Below are 27,209 nucleotides of genomic sequence, written 5' to 3' on the forward strand. Positions count from 1 at the left end.
TCCTGAGGATCCAGTGTCCAGCACATAGGAGGTCCCAGAGATCTGGGGTTCAGCTCAGGTTCAACAGATGTATGACCTTTGTAAGTACCAAGTATCAACCAATAAGTGTTACCAGTGTTGCTTAACTGAGTAAGTGGAGCCTTAATTCAGAAACATTTGATGAAAAAAAATGGAAAAGTAAACAAACATCCTGTCAGGTTCAAATTTTCTTAATGGACTCTCTCTGCTTACTGTCCAGCCACCTCCCCACTGTCCTGCTCTGAACAACTTCTTTTCTCTCCACATGGAACATCAGAAGAGGTCCAAGTTACATGGCCCCTCTGACCTCTGAAGCTCTTCAGGGGCTGCCCCCACCATGGGGTGAGGAGCTGCATTATGCTTCCCTCAGCTTTCATGGGATGAATCCTTCCAAGGGCACCTCCACTGAATACTCACAGGTCAGGACCCAGTGAGGAACCCACAAGAGCATCAGGCTTAGCCAGAAGATCCAGATCCTCTATAGGCAGGGGGCCAAAGGCTGATTATTGGAGATTTAATACCCCACAGGCAATGGGTTTATAGACATTATGGAACTTTCCTGCTATACTAACATCATCTTAGACTTTGCAAGCAAGGAGTCCTGGAATCAAATCTGTGCTCTTTCATTTGCTAAGTGTATGATATCATGCAAGCTTCTTAACCTTCCATGTCTCCATTTTGTGCTCTGTAGAATGGGTGCAAGACGTCCTATCTCACAGAGATATTGTGAGGATTAAATAAAGCTACACATGAAAAACACCACTCCTGGTGCATAGTGACAGTTTGGTGCATAACGGTTCCTTCCCCCTCGAACAGAAGGCAATAGTGACATTTGGTCCAGAGTCGTGATGGTCTCATCCCTGAAACTGTATCAGCAACATGTCTGTCTCACTCGATGCTCAAAACCCCACCAGAGATGTCTTCCCTGACTTGCCCTCCAACATCATCTCTCTCTACTCCTGAATCTTTTCTTTCCATCTCACCTGTCTGCTGTCAAATTTTCTGTCTCCTTTAGGTCCTGCTACTGGCAAAGCCAGATATTAGCACTTTGGGAATTTTCTAAAACTCAGGGCTGAACATAGTCAAAATAGTTCCCTAGCTCCTCAACCCACAAGAATTTGAAGCTTCTCAACGTGAAATTCTAAGTGAGGGATCAGCAAACCTCATTTGTAAAAGGCCAGACAGTAGATATTTTCAGCTTTGCAAGCCATAAGGTCTCTGTTGCAACTATTCAGCTCTGCCATTGTAGCACCAAAGCAGCCACAATCTGCAAATGAATTGTATGGCCGTGTTCTAGCAAAATGATATTTACTAAAACAGGCACCCCACGGGCTGTAGTGTGCTGGCCTCTACTCTAGGTTCCCCTGAATTTCACCCAGTCTACTTCTCAATGGCACAGCCTACACTCAAGCCATGCTCTGTGGACCCCATTCAGATGCATCTCTCCCTGTTGGTGTGCATCCACGTCCCTCCTCCACGAAGGACTGTCACCATGCCACCATCAGGCTAACACCTTCTTATTTTTCAAAATGACCTCAAAAGTGGATGTCTACATTAAGAAGATAGAGGGAAGCAGAAGCTCTAACCACCTTCCTAAAAAGCCTAAGTGAAATATAAAAATCATTTTAAGAAAAACAGCCCCAACTTTACCAGCAGCACCCAAACCATGACGGGGTGAACGCATTATGCCATAAGTTCATAATGACCCTTAAATAAACAGATGGAAGATTCTGGTGTTGCTTTAAAAAGCCATGATGCCAAAACCTCACTCCCTTATCCCCCAGAGGGACAGCTGAGTCACATGTCTTTCTATGATAACGGCTGGCTGGTGATAGGGATCAATCTGTCCACTAAAACATTAAAAGTTTACAATTAGATTTCCTGTCCAGACAAGATGACATCGGCCCATTTTGTCCCTGCTCCAACCCTCTAAGCAAAACTATAAATCCTGTAGATGGTTCAAGAGACACCAAAGGAGAACTCTGAAGTGTGATAAGAAGAAGCTGAGCTGGTTTAAGACCCCATGACTGGAGGAACAACACAGAGGCCAGGGATCTTGCATCTCCCCCGACCTGAGGGAGGACACCCCAACTCATCATTTCACAGCCCCTGACCCAGCAGCAGAAGGCAGCTAGGCGAGCTCCTAAGGTTCATCCTCTCCTGGGTGGAAGGGGATCCCCCGACCAACAACATCAGGAGAGTCCCACATCACTCAAAAAGGGGATCAGTGTGAGCCAGAAACAAGTGGCCATGAAGCGCTATCATTCTCCATCAGGCCTGAGGCTCTCGTTTCCAGCCCAGAGATACTGAGACCAGTGGGCAGAACTGGAAAAAGAGATCCAGTCATAATGTCTAATATTCCTGACCCTCGGTTTGCTCCTTTATCAACTGTAAAGTCTAGTCTCTCACTTTCAGAAGTGTGTGTGTGTGTGTGTGTGTGTGTGTGTATGTGACAGAGAGAGAGAGAGAGAGAGAGAGAGAGAGAGAGAGAGAGAGAGAGAGAGAGAGACTGGTATAAAGCAAGGTATTTAAAGAGCAGTACAGAGATCAGTAAACAGGAGCTTACCAAGCCTCCTCCTTCCCTGTGGCTCAGCCAGGTGGCATGGACAGACACTGTCCACAGGACAGACACTACTTGTGAGTTAACTGGAGCAGTGGGAAAAGGGGCCAGAGAGAAGAACCCAGCACCACCCAGTCCTGATTGTCTGCCACACCCCTGACTCCATCCATCCCTCTCAAGCAGGCCTGGATGCTTCTCACCCCTCTACCCTTCTGGGCTAGGACTAGGACGCTAGCCTCTGGGTTCAAGACCTTCTGCAGAGTTGGGAAGCATCTGAGCTCAAATTGTCACAGACAGTGACAGCTCCCCTGCCTGGGTCTTCCCAGGGGCCAGAATGTCTCCTAGTGGGTGGAGCATCATCCCTGGGAGTTGTGAGGCAGAACCTTGATCAGACTCCAGTGCAAAGGTGGCAGGAGCCCAGGGAAGGGTCTGGTGACTTCCTAGGTTAATGAAGCTGGTCAGGGGTAACTGAGACCCTCCAGGGTGTGCTTTCATCCTCAGACTTGGGCTCCTTACTCGATATGGGTATTAACTAGGGATTGGTGTAGTTCCGGGAAAAGGATAGAATACATGGGCATCCCCAGTAATTAGATGGGAATAATAAAGCTGATCTTGGGTATCATTGGTAGGAAAGTGTTAATCACTCAAGATTCTTAGGATATTTTACAGCTATTACAAGACCTTAGGAAACAAAGTTTCCTTGTGATGTTGCAGCTGTCCTCCCACTAGGCCTGAATAAGTGCAAGGCTGCTACTTCTCTTTCTCCATCTGAGCAGATTTTCACTTTTTCACTCTGTGAAAAGATTTTCCTCTGTGTTTTCTGGCATTTGCGTCTGAAGCCTTCTGTTCTCTGTGTGTGTGTGTGATCTCAGACACTCCAAGGCTCTCACCCCTGATTTCTCCCTAGACACTTCCTGCAGTTTCTGTCTAACTCAGGCTGTCCTGATCCCCAGAGTCATGAAGTGGCAGGAAGTCTGGGCCCTGGTGATAGGGCCCCGAGACCTACAGAGAAGAACTTCATGCCCTTCTAACATTCCCCTATGTGTGCCTTTCTGAGGGCTCAGGGGTGCCCATGCAGGGGCCTGGCTTCCTCCACACCTGTGGCCTTTCCAAGATCTACTACACCAGGTGATCACACCCTCCCCAAGGTAATCCCTTATCTAACCTTATGTAAGTCCCCCAAACCCTACAACAGGGCTCGCCAGCTGGTCCTCCCCAGAGCTAGCCTTTTTTTTTTTTTTTTTTTTTTTGAGATGGAGTCTCTGTCGCCAGGCTGCAGTGCAGTGGTGTGATCTCAGCTCACTGCAACCTCAGCCTCCAGAGTAGCTGGAACTACAGGTGCGTGCCACCATACCCGGCTAATTTTTCTATTTTTGGTAGAGACGGGGTTTCACCATGTTGGCCAGGATGGTCTCAATCTCTTGACCTTGTGATCCACCCACTTCGGCCTCCCAAAGTGCTGGGATTACAGGCATGAGCCACCGCGCCCAGCCCAGAGCCAGCCTTTTCAGGCATCTGACATCACTACTGTTTTTTCCCTGGCAGGGTTGGAGACCTCTAGAGAAGGAAGGTGAGAAAAATTTGAGTTCCTTTCTCCCTCAGGACAGAGGAAGATCCTGGACATGGGAGCCCGAAGGGAAGGTCCAGACATGGAGACTCCAGGATTATTAGCTCCCAAACCTCTCTCTTCTCTCCTAACCCACCTTCGCACATCAGAGAAGCTCTTTGCTGATTTGGCCCTGCCATACACAGAAAAACCAAAGAACTTCTCTTCACTCTCATATCTGGCTTCCAAAACTATTCCCTATAGTTGTGAGTAAGCAAAGCAGGGAGAAGGAAGACACATATATTTTTATAATGCTTTATTTACCAAAATTAAAGAAGTACTTTATGCAAGATTGTGCTACTTGTGTGTTTACCTTTCTGTAGATGTGGTAAGCCTGCCAATCAACACATATTTATCACCTACTGCGCGCAAAGCAAGTCCACAGTGCTTTTGAAAGTTGTACGTCTTTGCCTTCAGGGACTCACTTTCCATAGTGGGACTTCAGTACGCAGTGAGGAAACTTATCCTCTCACCTGCTCCCTGCCCACCTCCAATCTGTTCTCCACAGGGAAGACAGAGTAAATTCTAAAAATCCACTTTTCTGCTCCCTTCAGTGGCTTCCCATCACCCAAATGGGAACAGCAGAAATTCTTAAGATGAGTCCAAGGTGTTACATGCAGTATCATATATATGTATACATATATGTATACATATATATGTACATAGTATATGTGTGTATACATATATATGTACATAGTATATGTGTGTGTATACATATATATGCACATAGTATATGTGTGTATATACATATATATGTACATAGTATACGAGGAGATGGAGTTGGAGGTTCAGTGAAGATGTGCAAACCTGGATTTCCTCGGACCCTGGAGCAGAGAGGATGAGGAACGTGTTTGAGGCCAAAGGGGTCAACGGGTGGGTGGGGGTGTGGGTGGGGGTGGGGGGCTGCAGTCAATCACTGACTGGCTTATGGATGATTGGCATAAAGGCTGGGTTTCCAGGGAGCCCAGTGACTCACAGCGTGAACCCGATTACCTGGTCTACACAGGCGGTAACCGTGTGACTAGCGACTGCGTGCCTTACAGGGGACGACCTCCTAAGAGGCTGACTGGCAGGAGCCCAGCTAACTGCTGGCCAGGGCAGGCCATGGGGGCGCCTTACCTGATTGTCTGAGGAACCGGCTGGCGCGGGCACTGACGCTGACTCGCGGGGCGCTGCCCTGGTCACGGCCTCAGCTCCTCACCGGCCGCCTCACTGGGGCGATGGCCGCTGGCTGCCCTCGGGCTGAGCAGGTGACCGGCGCGGTGGAGGCGGAGGAATGCGCGGCGGGCTCCTGGTGATCTCCTGAGGGTCCGCGGTCTTGCCTCGTGACTGATCCAGAATGGGCCTTGGACCCCACAAGGGGATCGGGGGCCTCGCGGGCCTGAGGGTGACACTGGCGGCCTCACGGGCCTGGGCTGCCCCACGCTCCAAGGGGTCAGCTGACTGAGGGCCGCCCCGCTCTCCTGGAAGCCCACTTTGCGCAGTCCCGATACAGGTCCCGCAGCCGAGGACTGCCGGGGACGCCCACAGCCCAGGCACTGCTGTGAGGCCAGGAATCCTCCGTCAGCGCGCGGAGAAAGCGGCGTGAAGGCTCCGCTGTCGCCCTGGGCCCAGCCCGCGCGCCTCGCACGTTGTGCGTCTACCCCACAGCCAATCAGTGGCTGCACAGGCCTCTTTAGTAGCCAATCAGCAGCTTCAGGTGCCTACTGCGCAGCAGATCTGCGAGGCAGATGGAGCTTTCCCCCACGGACACTTGCCTCCGGGAGCTGACGCACAGCCAATCAGGAGCTGAAAGTGCAAGTCCCTCCCCGCACCTTCAGGCCCAGACGAATCCTACGGGCTTGAGCCAATCAGCAGCCGCGGGCGGTGCCAGGAACGTTTGGGCGCCAAATTTCTTCTCAGCGAGTCCTTTCCTGACCGCGTTCTTGAAACCACGCTCCTCTCCAGCCAGCTCTGAGGACTCCGTTCCTCTTGATGAAATCTGCTTTATTTTCTCACACTTTACCCACTGCACACTTTCGAAACACTTGTTGCTACTCAACAATATTTTTGTGGCCGCCCCGCTAGGATACAGGCTCACGGCAGGCGGAGTTTTTGCCGTTTTTTTCTCACCACTGTTGCCCCCACGGCCTTTGGCTGCGCCCTGCTCGCTGCTCTGGGATGAACTTGCCTTTCAGGCAGCCCTGCCCATCTCTCACCTCCCAGCTCACCTGTCCCACCTGCCCGCGGATCCTCACCCTCTCCGCTGGGCTCCCACAGCCCCGTCCTCCCCGCTGGCTCAGCCCGGACCCCGCCAGGCTGTGCCCGCCTCTGTCTCCCCTGCCCGTGGCGGGTGCCCCTCCAGGCTCCGCCTCGCCCAGCCCAGACGCCCAGGCGGCTCCGCCCCATAGATGGGAGGCAACTGCCCAGGGTGCAGGGGCAGCGAGGGGCTGCGGCTGAGAGCCCTGCCCGGTCCTGGGGAGGGAGGGTGAGTGTGGGTGGAGGGGGCAGCTCTGCGGATGTCAGAGACAGGGCGGCAGCAGCACAGGTTTCCTCTGGTGAGGAGCCCTTCCCTTCCCTTTTCTCCTTCCATCCTCTGAGCATCCCATGTTACAGGCTGTCCCAGACCCCTGTGGGACTCTGCATCCACCGCGGTCCACACCGGGCGGTGCTCACAGGAACACATCGAATCCTCTCGACCACTCCATGGACTCTCTTGCCAGGGCCGCCTTGAGAAAGGAACACGGACCGAGTGGCTTCAACAACGCCTTTGTTTTCCCACCCTTCTGGAGGCTGGAAGTCTGAGACCAAGCTGTGGTCAGCATTGCTTCCTTCTGAGGCCTCTCCGTGGCTTGCGGGTAGCATCTTCTCCCTGTGTCCCACGTGGCCTTTCTTCTGAGCATGTCTCTGTCCTAATCACTAATCGCTCCTTTTTTTTTTTTTTTTTTAGACAGTGCCTTGCTCTGTCGCCCAGGCTGCAGCGCAGTGGCGCGATCTCGGCTCTGTAGCCTCTGTCTCCCGGGTTCAAGCGATTCTCCTGCCTCAGCCTCCCGCGTAGCTGGGATCACAGGCATGCGCCACCATGTCCGGCTAATTTTTGTATTTTTAGCACAGACGGGGTTTCCCCATGTTAGCCAGGCTGGTCTCGAACTCCTGACTTCAGGTGACCCGCCCGCCTCGGCCTCCCAAAGTGCTGGGATTACAGGTGTGAGCCACCGCACCCTGCCTGAGATGATCTCTTGGGGTCACTTTTATCTATATGTCTTCTATTTCCCCCCAAAAAAAGTTTCAAGAAAACTTACATGGGTCTAAGGAGGCTCCACCTCCCAGGGTCCCCCACCACTCCCTCTCAGCCTGCAGCCACACACTTAAAAATAGTCTTCTGTTTAATTCAGGTGCACGTTTCTTCTCCAAAATAATCCTGCCCAGCACTGAGGGTGTACGCCCCAGGGCTGGGGTCCTCGCTCCATGGCTCCTGTTCACCTGGACCCCTGGAAGCAGCACTTGCAGGAGCAAAGCCCTGGGCCCAGCAGACGCTGCCTGCTGTGGACTAACCAGGGGAAGTGTGGCTGAATGAGATGCCGGCGGTGAAACCCCTCCTGATGTCCAGGTAACCACAACGAAGGGAGAAGTGTCTGACCTTTTCAAATTGACGCCTTCTGTCCTGACCCTCCTTTCCAAGCCTCACTGAACAACAGCCTCAGTTTCCCCGGCCTCCTGCAGGCTGGGCTCCCCTCAGTGTCCTTGGCACATATCAACACACAAAATCTTCCACAGCCCCGCATCCCTCTGCTCAGTCCTCCTGAGACTGAACCCTCAACCTAGGGGAGAGCGACCCCACCTGCCTGAGCCCTGCACTGAAGCTCCTGTCATGGGAAGTTCAGATGTCAGGAGCCTCAGTGTCTCCCCACTGCACAGTGACTCCTTGGGGACAGTGTCCAGCTCTGCCTTGTTGATCTCGTCGTGCAGAAAGGGGGTGCCCACCTTGCGGCTGCTGAGGGAGGGAGGAGAGGCTGCCTGCTCACACCGCTTGCACCCCTGTCTCTCATGGCCCTGAGTCTTACCTTTGGCAGGTCTGACCTCCACAAACAGTGATAGCCACAGAGGAGACTCAGGGGTCTGGCCAGATGGACCCAGTTTCACCCTGCAGAGGCAAGGGTAAGACAGGGAGGCAGGATGTGGAGATCAGTCTCGGCATGGGGAGGGAATCTGGGTGAGTCTCTCACCCTGTCTGACTTCAGGGACCCAGGAGTGGATGTGGGATTGTAGATGATTGATCTCCAAGGGCGGACCCTGACAGTGTCTGGGTTGTGAAGTTCCTCCTCTGAGGAGGTCACTCTTCTGACCTCACCCCTGTCTTCCTGTGGGGCCTCCTGTAAGTCTTGAGCTCAGTTCCTGAGAGAAGAACCCTGAGGAACAGACGTTCCCTGGCGGCCCTGGCACCTACAACCCCAGACATGCTGTTGCTGCTGCCCCTGCTCTGGGGGAGGGAGGGGGTGGAGGGACAGGGACAACAAGAGAATGGTTACACACTGCAAGTGCAGAGGGAGGTGAGGGTGCAGGAGGGCCTGTGTGTCCACGTGCCCTCCTCCTTCTCCCACCCCCAGGTTACCTTGACTAACTCTCCCCAAGTTCATGGCTACTGGTTCCAGGAAGGGGCTGACACAGCCCAGGATGCTCCAATGGCCACGAACAACCCAAAACGAAAAGTGAAGAAGGAGACCCAGGGCCGATTCCGTCTCTCTGGAAACCTGCAGATGAACGACTGCTCCCTGAGCATCGGAGACGCCAGGAGGAAGGACCAGGGGTCATTTTCTTTCGCATGGAGAGAGGAAGCATGAGATGGAATTACGCGTCTAACCAGCTCCACGTGTTGGTGACGGGTAAGGCACAGGCTCCAGAAGCAGCACAAGAAAAGGTCATGGGGCTGCAGCTCAGGGGTGGGTTGGGACCCCTGTCCTGGGAGGGGGTTGGGGGTGAAGCGTGTCATGCTCATGGGAGGCACTGGACCAGAGCCTGAGCTTCCCCAGGGCTGCACCTCAGACCTCCCCTCCCGATCCTGCACCCAACCCTCTCCTCACCAGCCCTGACCCACAGGCCCAATATCTCCACCCTGGGGACCATGGAGTCTGGCCGCCCGGGAAACCTGACCTGCTCTGTGTCCTCGGCCTGTGAGCAGGGGATACCCCTACCATCTCCTGGATGGGGACCTCCGTGTCCTCCCCGGGCCCCACCACAGCCCACTCCTCAGTGCTCACCCTCATCCCAAAGCCCCAGGACCATGGCACCAACCTCACCTGTCAGGTGACCTTGCCTGAGGCTGGTGTGACCTTGACCAGGACTGTCCAATTCAACACGTCCTGTGAGTGCTGGGCCGGGATGCCTGGGTCCCTGGTGGGGTGGGGTGTTGCTGAGAGCAGCAGGATGGGGGTCAAGGGTGCTGGCTCCCAGAATCTGGGCTTGGAGTGGCTGGCTCCAGTTTCCCCATTTACGTGGCTCCTGGGGAGACAGGGCCAGTGTCCCCAGCCCTCACAGTGATGTGGGTCTCCGTGTCTTTCTGTCCCAGACCCACCTCAGAACTTGACCGTGGCTATCTTCCAAGCAGATGGCACAGGTAGGACAGAGCCCCCTCCCTGGGGCTGGGGGAGCAGGGCCTGCAGCTCAGGGCAGAGCCAGGTCCTCCTCATCCTGGACTCACCCTGGTGACCTGAGACCCCCTTGTGGGTGAATCCAGTGCCCCTGCCCATCCTGAGCCCCTGTGGCCACCTGAGCCCCTGTTCCCATCCCGCCCTCACTCCCCTTAGAATCCTCCACACACACCCTCCTTGGCCCCACAGCAAGGGCAGGGGGACACTGATACAGCAGGACCAGCCTCGAGGGTCCTGATCATCCACCTCCTGAACACACCTCTTTCTCTACAGCATCGACAGCCTTGGGGAACAGCTCATCCCTCTCAGTCCTGGAGGGCCAGTCTCTGCGCCTGGTCTGTGCTGTCGACAGCAATCCCCCTGCCAGGCTAAGCTGGACCCAAGGGAGCCTGACCCTGAGCCCCTCACAGTCCTCGAACCATGGGCTGCTGAAGCTGCCTTGAGTGCACGCGAGGGATGAAGAGGAATTCACCTGCCGAGCTCAGAACCCTCGGGGCTCCCAGCACATTTCCCTGAGCCTCTCCCTGCAGAATGAGGGCACAGGTGGGTAGGGGAGGGGCTGGAGGAGGAGAACACACCTGCCCCATCCTCATGGGCCACCCACTGCCCCTGAGCTTCAAGGGGGAGCTCAGCTCTGGTGTGTGCTCAGCTGTGAGGCCTAGAACGTCCCCACAACCCAGAGCATCACTGTCCTCTCCCTGCCAGGAAAAGGGCACGGGGTGGGGAAAGGGGAGAAGTGGGTCTTGGAAGGGAGGAGCTGGGGCCTGGCCAGGTGTATATGGGGAGACAAGTGCCTTGCTTTGCAGTGCTTAGACTAGGATGAGACACGTGAAGCACTTGCCTTGGCACCAAATTTAAGAACCAAAAATAAAGCAAGAGAAATAATACTGTGACATGATAATCATTTTAAAAAAATAAAAATTAATGCAAAATTATTCCATGGTGAATACAAATCAAAATTTTAAATAAAATAAAAAAAAACTGCACCCAGCACTGTCATGCCTCACTAGCCTCACCAGAAGTCCGTAATCCTCCTCCTTCTGATGCCCGCTCTTTGTGTCTGGGAAAGCTGGGAGAAGAATCAAAGTCCAGGGCCTTACAGGCAGCAGAAGGTGAAGACAGCCAGTTATTGAAGGTAAATCCCAGAGATAACTCCAATCCATCTGCAGGCACCACATGGCCTGTATCAGGAGCGATGCTGGGGGTAGTCGGGGGAGCTGGAGCCACAGCCCTGGTCTTCCTGTCCTTCTGCGTCATCTTCATCGTGTGAGCATTGACCCTGGGGAGGGAGGGAGACCCCTGAGGGAGGGCAGGCCAGGAACAGAATCCCTGAAGCCAGAGCTGGAGGGACCTGCGTGGTCAAGAGCTTAAAGCAAGGGCAAGAAGGAGGTCACAGGTGCACGGTGGGAATTTCACAAGCATCTTTGTTCGTGAGGCTCCAAGTCTATGGCAAACCTCAGGCCCCACTAGCCAGAAGGCAGGAGCCTGTGTTCTCAACACCGGGGTCCCTGGGACTGGTTCACCCCTCTCTAACCTCAGTCATCCCTCCAGCCCTTTAATAGGAAACATGGTGGGGCGGGGGGTCGGTCTACCCACTACACCTTGATCGGTACAGACTGAAAGACTCTGGTCTCTTCACTCAGAGTGAGGTCCTGCAGGAAGAAATCAGCAAGGCCAGCAGCAGGCATCAGGGATACGGGCATGGAGGATGCAAACGCTGTCAGGGGCTCAGCCTATCAGGTGAGCAATGTGGGCGTCTCCATACCCAGCATTCAGCCTCGACACCTCCCACAGGATGGCCCCCAGGATTGCTCAGCTAGTCATGGCCAAAGTTGTCTCCTCACCTCCTCCTCCTACCTGCAAGCTGGCTTCTCCTGCAGGATTCCCCCATCTTGCTGACGGCATGGCAGCCCCTCCTCCCAGACCAAGCATGGAGGAGGATTACATCCTCTCTGTCCTCCCTGTCTTCCTCTACAGCTGAAAATTCACCGTATCTTGTCAATCTGCCCCACAAAGAACAGCTAGCATCACCCCCGCCCAACCTGACCCTCTCGTTGCTGAGGCCTCAGGATCTTTTCCTTGGGCCTTGTCACCTCCCTACTTCTCACCTCCCCTTCCCTATCTGGAGGGACCATCTGGAAGGCATCACTGCCCAGTTCTTCTGCATTTGGACAGCTGTCCTCCACCCCCATTGTCTAGATCAGAGGCCAGCAAACATTTTCTGAAATACCAGATGGTAAGTATTTTTAGCTTTGTGGACTATACAGTTGCTGTTGCAGCTACTCAACTCTGCTGCTGTAGAATGAAATGAGTCGTAGACCATGTGTTAATGGTGAGTTGGACTGTGTTCCAATAAAACTTTATTAACAAAAACAAGCAGTGGGCCAGATTCAATCCAAGGGCTGTAGTTTGCCAACCCCTGACAAGCCCAAACTCCTCAGCTTGGAGCCCTGCACGTTCTGGCCTGTTAGGCACCTACCTCTCCAGGAGGGCCAGAGTTAGGGTAAGAAGAGTGAGGCACTTGCTTTGAATGCAACATTTAAGGGGATGCCAAAAATCTCAGTAATTGAGAAAAACTAAGTTTCATGCATTGTTTTTTAAAACATCAAAATTAAATTTAAAAAAACCAATAATAAGCCAATATCAAGATTTTAAATAATGACAGGTTCAATAAACTGAACTGGCCGGGCGTGGTGGCTCACGCCTGTAATCCCAGCACTTTGGGAGGCCGAAGTGGGCGGATCACCTGAGGTTAGGAGTTCCAGACCAACCTGGAAAAAATGGTGAAACCCCACCTCTACTAAAAAATACAAAAATTAGCCGGACGTAGTGGCGGGTGTCTGTAACCCCAGCTACTCGGGAGGTTGAGGCAGGAGAATTTCTTGAACCCAGGAGGCGGAGGTTGCAGTGAGCCGAGATCGCGCCACTGCACTCCAGCCTGAGCAACAAGAATGAAACTCCATCTCAAAAAATAAAAATAAAATAAAAAAATAAACTGAAGTGAATTAAGAATTATTTAAGATCATCACTTAGTCAAGAGAAATTATCAAGTAGGGCAGTGTTCTCAGTTGAAAATGAGAGAATCAAAGTCGAATTTGAAAATATTATTTCTGCCTTGCTTCCAGGAGAGCCAGGAAAGCAGATTATAATAAATTCTGCTCTAGGTATACGTAAAATCTTTAAACTTAAAATGATGTTTTATTATACACCATTTTTCAATTTGTCAGTAGTAGCTCAATTATTTAATATTCCGGATAAAACTGACCATTAAACATACATGAAAACATATAGGCCAGGTGCGGTGGCTCATGCCTGTAATCCCAGCACTTTGGGAGGCCGAGGCGGGTGGATCACGAGGTCAGAAGATCAAGACCATCCTGGCTAACACGGTGAAACCCCGTCTCTACTAAAAATACAAAAAATTAGCCAGGCATGGTGGCGGGCGTCTGTAGTCCCAGCTACTCGGGAGGCTGAGGCAGGAGAATGGCGTGAACCCGGGAGGCAGAGCTTGCAGTGAGCCAAGATAGTGCCACTGCACTCCAGCCTGGGCGGAACAGCGAGACTCCATCTCAAAAAAAAAAAAGAAAAAAAAGAAAAAAAAATATGTGTGTATATGTGTGTGTGTATATATATATATATATAAAGAGGGACAGACATTTTTCTTGTGCCTCAGGCTGCTATTGGCTCAGCAAAGCACATTAAAAATCCTGGATTTCTTTAAATGTTTGTTCTCCATGGAGTTTTTTGGCACTAATTTTGATTTTGAAATATTACATGAGGCTGGGTGCAGTGGCTCACACCTGTAATCTCAGCACTTTGGGAGGCCAAAGTGGGCAGATCACTGGAGGCCAGGAGTTGGAGACCAGCCTGGTTAACATGGCAAAACCCCATCTCTACTAAAAATGTAAAAATTAGCCAGGCGTGGTGGCACACACCTGTAATCCCAGCTACTCAAGAGGCTGAGGCACGAGAATCACTTGAACCCGGGAGGCGGAGGCTGCAGTGAGCCGAGATCACGCCACGGCACTCCAGCCTGGGTGACAGAGCAAGATTCTATCTCAAAAAAATAAAAATAAAAATAAAAGGGCTATAGTCTGTAAGTGGCCATCTAGGCAGGCAGGGAAGTGTAACCTCTGGTAAAAGTTGAAAGTCAGGTATTTTGAGGGAGGAGGGCTTGGAGCAGGAATTCTATGTTGGATGGGTTGGCTAAATATACATATTTAACACATTATAGGCAGGGTTATGGGTATTTATGAAAGGGTGTCATGCATACGTGTGATGGATAAATACCTAAGTTATATGCAACTCATGTTTATTTTGGGGTGGAGACTTAATATTTAAATGTATTATAATTAAGCCATCTTTGTCAAGAGATGAAGCAGGGACTCAGAGGTATTTGAGTGTGTAGTCTCCTACACACTTGGAGGAGTTAATGAGATTAGTAAACACCAAATGAGGTGCTCAGTAAGTGTTAAATATTGGAGGAAAGCATGAAAGAGACTTCGACAAAAATGCAGGTGGGATGAATGGAGGACGGATCTCTTGGGCCTCCTTCCTAGACTCTCCCCGCCTCAACCTGGCCCCACTGCTCTGTTCTGACTCCCTTCTCTCTCTCTCTGTTCAGGGACCCCTGACTGAATCCTGGACAGATGGCAGCCCCCCGAAGCATCCTCCCCCCAGCCATGGCCGCCTCCTCCTTAGGAGAAGGAGAGCTCCAGCATGCAACCCTCAGCTTCCATAAGGTCAGGCCTCAGAACGCACAGGGACAGGAGGCCATGGACAGTGAATACTTGGAGATCAAGATCCACAAGCGAGAAACTGCAGAGACTCGGGCCTGGTTGGGGGGGTCACTGTCCCTCCAGGCAAAGGAGAAGTCAGAAGCTGATTCTTCTAAAATTAACAGCCCTCTAGAGCCCTACGCTGTGCGGTAGGTCACCAGGGCTCCCTCCTCCTGCGGAATCGAAACTTGGACCAACATCTCCCCTTTCCCAGGCCACGTCGGCCCCATCCCTGCCCCCAGCTTCTGCTACCCACCACTCTCCTCTCCATGTCTCTGAGGTTGACTATTTGAGATTCCACATATAGGTGAGGTCATACAACATTTGCCTCTCTGTGCCCGGCTCATTTCAAACAACATAACGTCCCCTAGGTTCATCCGTGTTGTCTCAAATGACAGAATCATGCACTGAGTATTTTCAAAGAGCTAAGAGAGGATTTTAAATGTTTTCACACAAAAGATCGATATTTGTGCAGATGGGTGTGCTGATCATGCTGACTCGATGGTTCCACGGTGTATCCGGGTGTGGAAACCTCACTGGGGCCGTCTCAAGGCTACTCGGCTACCCGAGGCAGGGACGGAATTTAAAGCCCGCCCGATTCTGAGGTCTCTTCTCTCATCTGGTGCTGAGTCAAGCAACCAGCAGGCCGGGCACCTCTTAGCCATAAGTTTGCAGGAAACAATATTCCTCGAGGGCTTTGTTTTTTTCCTGAAGAGGGGGCAGCAGTAGCACAGGGTCTCCCGGACGTGACAGGTGCATTGAGGGGGTGAATGCTAGGGACCTCTGCGCCAAAGGGATGTCATGTCTTTATTTGTTTTCCTCAAAATTTTTAACATGTGTTTTTTAAAATTGCAGGTAGTTTATTTGCTTGTTTTTCCTTGAAATTTGAAACTAGCGTTAGCTTTTCAGTTGAGGCAAATTTACCTACCATGAAACACGCAGATCTCACATGTGCGGTTCCATGAGCTCTGCCAAATGGGCACCCCTGAGTCACCGGCTCCCCAAAGACAGAGAAACTTTCCATCACTCCAGAAAGATCCTGGGGCCCTGCCCAGTCAGTCCTCAGGCCTCAGAGCCACCGCTTGCCGGTTTCTGCGACCGTAAGTGACTTTCCATGTCCTTGAACTTCATGTGATTGGCATCACCCAGTATGTATTCCTGTGTCTTTTTTTACTCAGCGTTGCATGTTCTGAGATTCATCCACGTCGTGTGTGTCAGCATCTGTTCCTCTTTATTGCTGAGTAGGTCACCACTGAATGGGTACATCGCAGTTTGTTTACCCATTTTTTTTTCTGTTCATGGATATTTAGTCTGTTTTGGTTTTGGTGATTATGAATGTAGCTGCTGTGAACATATTTGCGCCAGACTGTATCGAGGTATTTTCATTTCTCTCCAGTGTTTGGGGCAGGGGATGGGAACAGTGAGGTTGGATTCCCATGCTTGGCGCGCGAGGGCATTTGGGATGTCCTGTGGAGATGGCATTCAGCAGCTCAGGAAGGAGGGAGGGGCTGGAGATGGACACGGGAAACATCAGGGGGTTCCATCATCCTGATCATGGGCGCCAGTTGTTTTGGGTTGAATCTTGTCCCCCAGAGAGATATGTTCAAGTCCTAACCCCCAGTATCTATGTCTGTGGCTTTATTTGGAAATAGTCTTTGCAGATGTAGCCAAGTTAATAGGAGGTCATACTGGATGAGGTGGGCCCTAAGTGCCATGACTGGTGTCCCAATGCAATGAGGGAAATTGAACACAAGACACACATAGGGAGGAAGGCCACGTGACAGCGGAAGCAGAGGTTGGGGTTTTGCTGCCACAGTCCCTGGAAGCTGGAAGACGCCAGGAAGAATCCTCCCAGTGCCTTCCGAGGGAGATGGCCCTGCTGACACTGTGATTTTGCACATTTGGCCTTCATAATGTCGAAGAATAAATTTCTGTGGCTTTAAGTCACCAAGGTTGTGGGAATTTGATGGGGAAGCCCTAAGAAGCCAACACACCTGACGCCAACACACCTGCTGGCACCTGCTGTGCACTGGGAACTGGACCCATCCTGTCTCTGCAGGCCTCAGAGTGACTCTCAAGAGGGCCGGCTCTACCCAGGCCACAGAGGAGCCCGGGTGAGCTGCTCAGCACCATGCAGGCCAGCAAGCAGAAGGTCTTCCACCACCAGCATTGAGCTGCCCGGGGTATTAATATCAGGCCACCGAGACGCTGCTCTTCTCTTATGCAGGTGCTATGTTTACAGTGCTAATTTTGCTGGAACAACAACAAAAAAATCAGTTCCAAGGCCCTCACACACTCAAGATTTTTGAAACAAAATTAAAACAGGAGAGCAACAAAGGACCACACAGGAACGGCTGTTCACTGGATCAAGATGTTCTGCAATATGCAGTGTATTCCCATCTACTCCCCAGCACTCCCTAAATCAGCTCAAGCCCTAGGCAGGGTGAAGGCTTCCCCATCTCATGGCCTGGACTGTGCCACACCCCAGTGGGAGTGCACATCCCTGAGGCAGCCTCTCCCTGACTCACACTGTGGGGACTCACAGTTTTCTGCCTGGGTCACAGTGTAGGCTGCTGCCTGCTGCTCCTTTCAAAGGGTCTGTGGTTTCTTTCAGCTTTCCTGTTAAGTTCCTGTGTTGTTTCTTGGGGAAAAGTTTGTGGTAAAGCCCTAAACACTGTTTGATCTTTCCGCACAGGAGAGGCATGCTAACGACGCCTCCAACCCGCCGTCCTCTCTTTACAGTTTTGATGTGTTATGCACACTCATGCACATAGGTGTGTTTTCACCAGAGTGGGATCATATCCTTAAATATCCTCCTTTATTAGAGATTCTGAAATGTTAAAGGCAAATTTAATCAGAAGGAGGTGAATATACAGTTCTGGGTGTCTAGTGGTTTACAAAATATCTCTGAAGTCTTCTGCTGTACCCTGAAAGCCCACATGAATATTTGCAGCCTACGGCAAAACACCTTTGTGTTTGTTTGCATAGGAAAATAATGCATCAGTTATTACTAAAGTTATTTAATTGTCCTGGCCCAGAATATGAGTATAAATGTCACCCCCAGAAGATCTGCAAAGTGGACCTTCTGCCTTTAGCTCCTCACTGTTTGGATATGTCAACCTCAGAGCCAGTGTCACTTAAATACTCTCAGAATTGGCCAGGCATGGTGACTCACGCCTGTAATCCCAGCACTGTGGGAGGCTGAAGCCGGTGGATCACTTGAGCCCAGGAGTTCGAGACTAGCCTGAGCAACACAGGGAGACCCCATCTCTACAAATGATAAAAAGAAAATTAGCCGGGTGTGGTGGCACGCCCCCTGTAGTCCCAGCTGCTCAGGAGGCTGAAGCAGAAGAATCACTTGACCCCGGGAGTTCATGGCTACAAATGAGCCAAGATCACGCCACTGCAATTTAGGCTGGGTAAGAGAGGGAGACCCTGGCCGGGCGCGGTGGCTCACGCCTGTAATCCCAGCACTTTGGGAGGCCGAGGCGGGCAGATCACGAGGTCAGGAGATCGAGACCATCCTGGCTAACACGGTGAAACCCCGTCTCTACTAAAAAAATACAAAAAATTAGCCGGGCGTGGTAGTGGGCGCCTGTAGTCCCAGCTACTCGGGAGGCTGAGGCAGGAGAATGGCGTGAACCCGGGAGGTGGAGCTTGCAGTGAGCCGAGATCGCGCCACTGCACTCCAGCCTGGGCGACAAAGCAAGACTCCGTCTCAAAAAAAAAAAAAAAAAAAAAGAGAGAGGGAGACCCTGTATTGAAAAGCAAACAAACAAACAAACAAAAAACAGGCTGGGCATGGTGGCTCAAGCCTGTAATCCTAGCACTTTGGGAGGCCGAGGTGGGCGGATCACCTGAGGTCAGGAGTTCAAGACCAGCCTGGTCAACATGGCAAAACCTCATCTGTGCTAAAAAATGTCAAAATTAGCCAGGCGTGGTGGTGCACACCTGTAATCCCAGCTACTCAAGAGGCTGAGACAGGAGAATTGCTTGAACCCAGGAAGCGGAGGTTGCAGTAAGCCAAGATTGCGCCAGTGCACTCCAGCCTGGGCAACAGAGCAAGACTCTATCTCAAAAACAAAAACAAGTGTTGGTGAGGATGTGGAGAAATTGGAACCCTCACACACTGCTGGTGGGAATGTAAAATGGTGCGGCCACTTTGGAAAACATCTGGCAGTTCCTCAAAATGTTATACACAGAGTTACCATCCGACCCAACAATTCTACTTCCAGATATCTGCCTATGCAAGAGAAATGAAAACATATGTCCACACAAAAACTTGGACATGAATGTTTGTAGCAACACTATTTACAATAGCCAAAAAGTGGAAACAACCCAAATGTCCATCAACCGATGAATGCACGAACAAGATGTGGTTATCCATGCACTGGAACATTATCCAGCCATAGGAAGGAGCAAAGCACCATCACACACTACACCATGGCTGAGTGACAGAATACAGACACAAATGAGTACATTCCTTCCTAGGAAATTTTGAAATAGGCAAAAGCGACACACTATGAGAGAGAACATCTCAGTGGTTGCCTGGCACAAGAAGTGAGAATGATGAACTGCAAAGAGGTTAGGCAAAGCCCTTGGTGTAGTGGAAATGTTGTATATCTTGATTGTGCCAGTCACAACAAGGCTGTATGCACTTGTCAAAACTCATGAAAATGAACACTTCAAGTGGGTGCACATCATCTCATGTAAATTATACCTAGTTAAGTTCATTAAAATAACACAATAAGACAGATTTTCTTATGTATCCTTCTACTCCATGAATGTGGTATGATTTTTTACTATTAAAAGTAAATATACTGAATATTATATTATGTGCATATACTATCTTTTAAAATAACTTATAGCAAGATATTGTTTTATCTATTGAGGACTTACTTCCTTATATTTAAAAAGAGGATGGAAATACCTCTCTATGGTAGGTAGGATGAATGAACATTTTTATAGATACTACTGTGTATAGAGATTTTACCTGTATATGGTTGCAAATACTGATATGTCTCAGGCATTGAGGATCTCCCAGGTGTGTACCACAGAGAGTAAAATAAAAAACCATATGAGCTGAAGCTAAATTTTAATTTTGTCTGTACATTCAACTCATATTGTCTGGAAATATTATGTCTTTGGGCCTCATTTAATTATCAGAAATGTATTTTTACATGAAAGAAAATGCTAATCTCTATGGCGAGGCCCATAAAAAAATTGCTGCTGTCCCCACTGCAGGGAATGGCAACACTAATGGAAAAGAAATTTCTTCTGGACTTGTTCACAGAAGCTTTCGTTTTACATGAAAATACTACATGTTTCTTATTTTAGAGATGTCGCTGAAACATTGCAAATCAGTGTACTAACTGCCAGGGGAAAAAATCCATAGTCATACTTCTTAAAAATACCTCATATGATACCATGACATATGGCAAAGTCACCAGCATCCACAGCTGTGAAGCCAAACAGTATTTGTGTGTGGTGAACATGAGGCTATGGATGGGGAGTATCTAAAGGGTAGGGACCAGGTCAGTGGCATCTCTTCTTGTCTCCAGCCTCATTGGCACATAGATGCTCGGTATAGCTTAGGTGAATGAATGAATGAATGAATTGAATGAATGAATGACTGCCACCTTCACCACATCTAGGACCCTTCTTCATTCCTTCTGCCCCAGACACTCACACGGACCCTACAGAAACCTATATCCTGCAGGACGAACCACCCCACAGGTCAAGAAGAGGCCGTGACTCGGGCCAGGCCTGGAGTGACCAGCTGCCTGGTGTAAACAGTTGTGCACAGAAAAGCACCTCAGAGTGGAAGGACTTTAGACATGGGGTTCGCATGTCTCAGATGGCCCCGAAGGTACTGATCCAGGCTCTGGTGCTCCTGGAAGGCAAGACTCAGATTCTGCTCCATCTCCTCCCCTCTCTGGGCGGGTCTCTGGCATCTCTGGCCCATGAGGGTCAATCTGTGTGGAGGGAACAAGCTCTGAGCACGTGTGGGTCTGAGGTTCCTCTTCCATGCAGGGCTGAGGTCTCCTGCTCCTCCCCAGCTTCCTGTCCGGCCCTGTAGTCCTTCCCCTCCACTCCCTTCCTCTTCTCTGCTCACACAGGAAGCCCGGGAAGCCTCTGCTTCAGACATGCCGCTGCTGCTACTGCTGCCCCTGCTGTGGGCAGGTGAGTGGCTGCGGGGAGAGGGGTTGTCGGGCTGGGCCGAGCTGACCCTCGTTTCCCCACAGGGGCCCTGGCTATGGATCCAAAAACCCGGCTGCAAGTGCAGGAGTCAGTGACGGTACAGGAGGGTTTGTGTGTCCTCGTGCCCTGCACTTTCTTCCATCCCATACCCTACTACGACAAGAATTCCCCAGTTCATGGTTACTGGTTCCGGGAAGGACCCTTTGTATCCAGGGACTCTCCAGTGGCCACAAACAAGCTAGATCAAGAAGTACAGGAGGAGACTCAGGGCCGATTCCGCCTCCTTGGGGATCCCAGTAGGAACAACTGCTCCCTGAGCATCGTAGACGCCAGGAGGAGGGATAATGGTTCATACTTCTTTCGGATGGAGAGAGGAAGTACCAAACACAGTTACAAATCTCCCCAGCTCTCTGTGCATGTGACAGGTGAGGCACAGGCTTCAGAAGCAGCCACAAGGGAAGGTCAAAGGGACCTCAGGACAGGGCTTGGGATGGGACCCATGTCCTGGAAGGGGGTTGGGAATGAAGCCTGTCAGACTCAGGGGAGGACCCGGACCAGAACCTGAGCTTCCCTCAGGGCTGTACCTCAGTCACCCCTTCCTGATCCTGCATCCCCGTTTCCTCACCAGCCCTGACCCACAGGCCCAGCATCTTCATCCCGAGGACCCTGGAATCTGGCCACCCCAGGAACCTGACCTGCTCTGTGCCCTCGGCCTGTGAGCAGGGGACTCCCCCCATCTTCTCCTGGATGTCAGCTGCCCCCATCTCCCTGGGCCCCAGGACCCTCCACTCCTCAGTGCTCACGATCATCCCACGGCCCCAGGACCACGGCACCAACCTCACCTGTCGAGTGACGTTCCCCGGAGCTGGTGTGACCACGGAGAGAACCATCCAACTCAGTGTCTCCTGTGAGTGCTGGGCCAGGACGCCTGGGTCCCTGAGGGTGTGATGGGGGGAGGACCAGGAGAGAGGAGGACCAGGACTGGGGCCACTGGTGGCTGTGTCCTAGAGGCCTGGCTGAGTAGAAGACCTAGGACACAAGCCCTGTCTCTCTACATTTCTGTGGCTTCTGGGGTAGGGAAGGAGTGCCGCCCTTATCTCACCCTCACCCCAACTGAATGGGAAATCCTCTCTTGTTGTCCTAGATGCTCTAGGGAACCTAAAGATTGGTGTCTCCCTAGGAGAAGGCACAGGTAGGATAGAAACACCCTCCTTGGGAAGAGGAGACCTTCAGCTCAGGGCAGGGGTGGGCCTCTCCTCATCCTGACCTCACCTCATCCTGGTGATCTGACACCCTTTTGTGGGTGAACCAAGGCCCCATTCCCATCCTCAGCCCCCATGGCCACCTGAACACCTGTCCCCATCGCCCCCTCACTCCCCTCAGACCCCACACACAACCCCCTCAACCCCACAACAAGGGCAGGGTGATATTCACACACAGACCCAGCCTTTCAGCTTCCCTACATTCATCACCTGAACACGCCTCCTGCCTCCTCTTTCTATTTCCCCCTGTAGTTCAGACCTAAGTGCTTCTGGACAGGTGATACAGTCTCATGGGCAAAAACTTAACAATGCACAGCGGAGTCTGTCCTCAGATGCCCGTCCTCCTCCCCAGAATTGACCAGTGTCCACCCTGGCTGCTCTGAGCCTTGGTGTGTTCACCTGAAGGATCTCAGAGGTCATTTGGCAGCAACAGCATAGACTGTTCTTATCCTCCCGTAGGACGCCTGTGGTATTTCATCGCATGAATAGAAATTCTCTATAAACCTTCTGCTCCTGGAAAAGCATGGCATTGATTTTGTTCTACCAACAGACACACTGCAATGAATAATCTTGTATCTACTTCAGCAAGTGTATGCCTATGTATGTGGGACCTGCTCCTAAACGCAAAATAGCTAGCTTAGACGTTCTTTTTAATCTTGTGAAATATGGCAAAATTTTTCTCAATCAAGAGTGGGCAAGCTGACATTCCCAAAAGTAAGGGGTCAAAGTGCTTGTTTTCGTCAACCCAGCGTGGAAGGAGACCTTTTGATTTTTGCCAATGTCAGGTGACAATTGTTGTGTCCGTGTAGTTTTTATTAGATAAAAATTCACATAACATTAAATTCACCATTTTAATCATTTGAAATTGTATGATAAAGTGGCTTTTAGAATGCTGACAATGTTCTTTAACCATCCCACTATCTAATTTCAGAACATTTTAATCACTCAAAAAAAACCCTCTAACTTTTTGAAGAAATACCAGACTGTTGTCCACAGTGTCAGCACCAATGTATGTTGCACCACCAATGGGTTTGGGTTGCAATTTCTCCATATTCTTGCAAAAATTCTCATTTTTCTTTTCTTTTGTTTTGTTTTTTGTTTGTTTGTTTTTGTTTTGTTTTTTGTTTTTTGAGATTGAAGTTTTGCTCTGTCGTCCAGGCTGGAGCACAGTGATACAATCTCAGTCCACTGCAACCTCCACCTCCCCGGTCCAAGCAATTCTCGTGCCTCAGCCTCGCAAGTAGCTGAGTTTACAGGCACCCACCACAATGCCCGGCTATTTTTTTTTTTTCAGTAGAGATAGGGTTTCCCCATGTTGGCTAGGCTGATATCGAACTCCTGACCTCAAGTAATCTGCCTGCCTCGGCCTCCCAAATTGCTGGGATTATGAGACTTGACTGCAGTGGTGCAATCTCACCTCACTGCAACCTCCACCTCCCAGATTCAAGCAATTCTCCTGCCTCAGCCTCCTGAGTAGCTGGCATTACAGGCATGTACCACCACGCCTGGATAATTTTTGTATTTTTAGTAGAAACAGGGTTTCACCATGTTGTCCAGCCTGGTCTCAAACTCCCGACCTCAGGTGATCCACCTGTCTCGGCCTCCCAAAGTGCTGGGATTACAGGCATGAGCCACCATGCCTGGCCTCATTTTTCTTTTCCTTTTTTTTTTTTTTTTGTTTCTTTTCTTTCTTTTTTTTTTTTTTTTAGATGGAGTCTCACTCTGTCACCCAGGCTGGAGTGCAATGGCATGATCTCAGCTTACTGAAACCTCTGCCTCCAGGTTCAAGCGATTCTCCTGCCTCAGCCTCCTGAGTAGCTGGGATTACAGGCACATGCCAGCATGCCCAGCTATTTTTTGTATTTTTAGTAGAGACAGGGTTTCACCATGTTGGTCAGGCTGGTCTCGAATTTCTGACCTCGTGATCTGCCCACCTTGGCCTCCCAAAGTGCTGGGATTACAGGCGTGAGCCACTGTGCCAGGCCTCATTTTTCTTATTTAAAAGATGTATAGCCTAATAGTGAGTGTAAGGTACATCATTGTAGATTTAATATGCATTAACATAATGATGAATGATGTTGAGCGTATTTTCATGGTCTTATTGATTATTTATATCTTTTGGTAAAAGTTTTATTTAAGTCCTTTGTCCATTTTTTCATTGGATAATTTCGGTTGTTTGTAATTTGAGTTGTAGGTGCTCTTTATATATGTTGGATACTAGACCCTTACCAAATCCATGATTTGCTAATATATGCTCCCATTTTGTGAGCTATCATTTCACTTTTCTGATAGTGTCAATCACTAAACAGAGTTTTAAATTTTGATAAAGTCCAACTTACATATCATTTCTCTACCCAACCATTGGACAGTCAGGGCATGGTTTATGGTAAGCCCTGGGCTCATGTGATCTCACAGCCAGGGATGCCTGAAGGGTCTGGAGAACCTTCCTTTTCTTATGTTCAATATGGACACAGATTGTGGCTTGTCAAGTGAATCAACCTCATCCCACTTTTTTGTAGGGAAATCAAGGCCTGTGACAAAGGTGGTTCTAGTGGCCATTGGGGAGGCAGCTGTGAAGATCCTGTTTCTCTGCCTCTGCCTCACCTTCCTCAGGTGAGCACTGCCCCAGGGGAAGTGTGTGGAGGGCAGGAGACATGATGCTGAATCCCAGAATCTCAATCATGGAGATACTCAAATAGCTTAAGAGCACCTAGGACCACGCAAGGAGCTCAACTGGTGGTGAGAATTCCACATGGTTCATTTGTAGTCAGGCCTGTTTCTGTCCCAACCCTAGGCCAAATGCCAGGGTGGAGAGGTTTCTGTTCTCATAAAGAAGATCTTGAGGGCTAGGCCTGCTCTGTCTACCACATTTTCTATCAGCCCCTTTGCAGCACACAGGGAGGTAAGTCTGCTGCCCTCTGCACCCCAATCTGGCCACACTTATATGCCCCGATCTCTTCACTCAGTGTGAGGTCCTGCAGGAGGAAGGTGGCAAAGGCAGCAGCAGCTGTGGAGGCTGAAAACACTGCCATGGGCTAATCTCTCAGGTGAGTGTTGTGGACGTCTCACCCTCCAATATCGTGCTGGATGACTTCTTTCTATGGCCCCCAGGATAGCTGCACTCAGCATGGCCAAAGTTGAACCTCCCATGTCCGTCCCCAAACCCACTTCTCTTTAGCCCCATCTCTAAAGTCAGAACCAGCTTGTGGGTCTCCACCTTGACCTCCCCACCTTCTCCAGATCTCATAAATCACTCACTCTTGTCCCTCCTTCTCCCAACCAGGGCTCATTTGGTGCCCTTTTCTCCGTCCTGACCCTGGTCATGCCTGGGCCCTCACCTCCTCCCTGGTCACTGAACCATCCTCACCTTTTGCCTCCCTGTCTCCCCAGCACAGGCCTCCAGACTCTGCTTCTAGCTGCCTCCTCGTCCAGTGCCTCCACAGTCTGAACAGCCTTGTCTCCTTGTTTCCTCTCCATTGCTGGAGAACACCACCGTCTGGACTGAAGGCCTTGCACGGTCCATCCTCCACTGGACTCTCCTGATCCCTCCTTTCTCTGTGTCACCCAAAGTCTCCCCACACCCACTGGGCCAAGCCCTCTATGACTCTGAGACTTTGCATGTGTAGTTCCGTTTCCTGAAATGCCCTTCCCTCCCATTCCTGCCAAGTCCAGGTCCTGATTGTCCTTCAGGCTCAGTCTTAAATGTCACCCGTGTGTGTGTGTGTGTGTGTGTGTGTGTGTGTGTTTATGTTTCTTGTATGATATTGAGGGAAGGAGTGACATTTATTCATTAATTTATAGATTCTTTGGTAACTATACTGAACACCTACTATGTGCCAGCATTGTTGTAGGTGCCAGGGGTTCACTGGTAGACATAGCATCAGAAATCTCAGTATTAAGAAGATGTTCTGGGCTGGGCATCGTGGCTCACACCTGTAATCCCAGCACTTTGGGAGACTGAGGCAGTGGATCCCCTGAGATCAGGAGTTCGAGACCAGCCTGACCAACAAGGTGAAACCCCATCTCTACTAAAAATCAAAAATTAGGTGGGCGTGGTGGCATGTGCCTGTAGTCCCAGCTACTCAGGAAGCTGAGACAGGAGAATTGCTTGAACCTGGGAGGCAGAGGTTGCAGTGCGAGACTCCGTCTCAGAAAAAAAAAAAGATATTCTGAAGACAAGATGGACATAAAAAAGGAATAAGCAATAGAAAGTATTTAACTATATAGGATGGCAATATATGTTTAGAGAAAAATCATGCAGGGAAAGAAGCATAAGATATACTGGGGAACCATCTCTGTACCTGATGATGGGAAGAGATTATATTTGGGCTAACACATGAAGGTGGTGAGGAAGCAGGCTCTGTGTGTACATAAGCAAAAGCATCCCAGGAAGAAGGAAAAGGGGGAAGAGCAAATGCATTGCTCAGAGGCAGCAGTAGGCCTGGGTGTTGCAAACACACCCAGTAACCCATGTCTAAGAGCAGAGGGAGGCAGAGAAGTCAAGCGGTGGAAAGGACACTGCAGACCACCTGGTGCCCTGCAGGCCACACAGGAACCTAGAGCCTTTGTGGAGAGGAGAGACTCGACTGGACTGTCGCTCTAACAGGATCCCTTGGCTCCCTGGTGAGAGCAGGCCTGAGCGGGTCAAGGCACCTACAGACAGACTGGGAGAGCGCTGCTGGATCCTCCAGGAAGAGGAATGAGGTCTTGAACCAGACAGGCAGGGTTGGAGTGAGGATGTGTTTTTGGATGTATTTGGAAGGTCAAGCTCACAGGATTTTCTAATGGATATAGTCATTGAGGGGAAGGGAAGAGCATGGATAAAGCCAGAATGTTCCTCTGAACATCTCACTCTTTTGAATCTCCAATGTCTTTTTTGTTTTTGTTTTGTTGTTGTTGTTGTTTTGTTTTGTTTTTCTTGAGACAGAGTCACTCTGTTGCCCGGGCTTGAGTGCGATGGTGTGATCTTGGCTCACTGCAACCTCTGCTTCCCAGGTTCAAGCTATTCTCCTGCCTCAGCCTCCCGAGCAGCTAGGATTACAGGCGCTTGCCACCACACCCAGCTAATTTTTGTTGTTGTTGTATTTTTAGTAGAGACAGGGTTTCACCATGTTGGTCAGGCTGGTCTTGAACTCTTGACCTCAAGTCATCCACCAA

At 50.5% G+C, this 27,209-nt stretch overlaps 2 protein-coding genes and 1 pseudogene across 3 annotated transcripts in view; 2 read left to right on the forward strand and 1 right to left on the reverse strand.

The window, feature by feature from the left end:
* Positions 1–27,209, reverse strand: part of CTU1 (cytosolic thiouridylase subunit 1) — a 158,247-nt gene that overhangs the window by 77,541 nt on the left and 53,497 nt on the right. Inside the window, exon 1 of one of the 2 annotated variants that reach the window (XM_031004476.3) lies at positions 5,304–5,805. The exons of the other annotated variant lie outside the window; for it this stretch is intronic. The gene's annotated coding sequence lies outside the window, so the exon portion shown is untranslated. Of the gene's footprint in view, positions 1–5,303; positions 5,806–27,209 lie in introns of those variants that run through there. 2 annotated transcript variants of the gene reach the window in all.
* On the forward strand, positions 8,621–20,628 carry LOC101152400 (sialic acid-binding Ig-like lectin 8; annotated as a pseudogene).
* On the forward strand, positions 20,718–25,897 carry LOC101129556 (myeloid cell surface antigen CD33-like). Its single transcript, XM_063702037.1, has 7 exons — positions 20,718–20,772; positions 20,835–21,215; positions 21,419–21,697; positions 21,935–21,982; positions 24,572–24,665; positions 25,019–25,099; positions 25,443–25,897. The coding sequence occupies exons 1-6, from the start codon at positions 20,736–20,738 to the stop codon at positions 25,089–25,091; spliced, it is 912 nt and encodes a 303-aa protein (XP_063558107.1). The 5' UTR covers positions 20,718–20,735; the 3' UTR covers positions 25,092–25,099; positions 25,443–25,897.

The sequence above is a fragment of the Gorilla gorilla genome, chromosome 20 (genome assembly GCF_029281585.2).
Source record: "Gorilla gorilla gorilla isolate KB3781 chromosome 20, NHGRI_mGorGor1-v2.1_pri, whole genome shotgun sequence".
Classification (NCBI taxonomy): domain Eukaryota; kingdom Metazoa; phylum Chordata; class Mammalia; order Primates; family Hominidae; genus Gorilla; species Gorilla gorilla.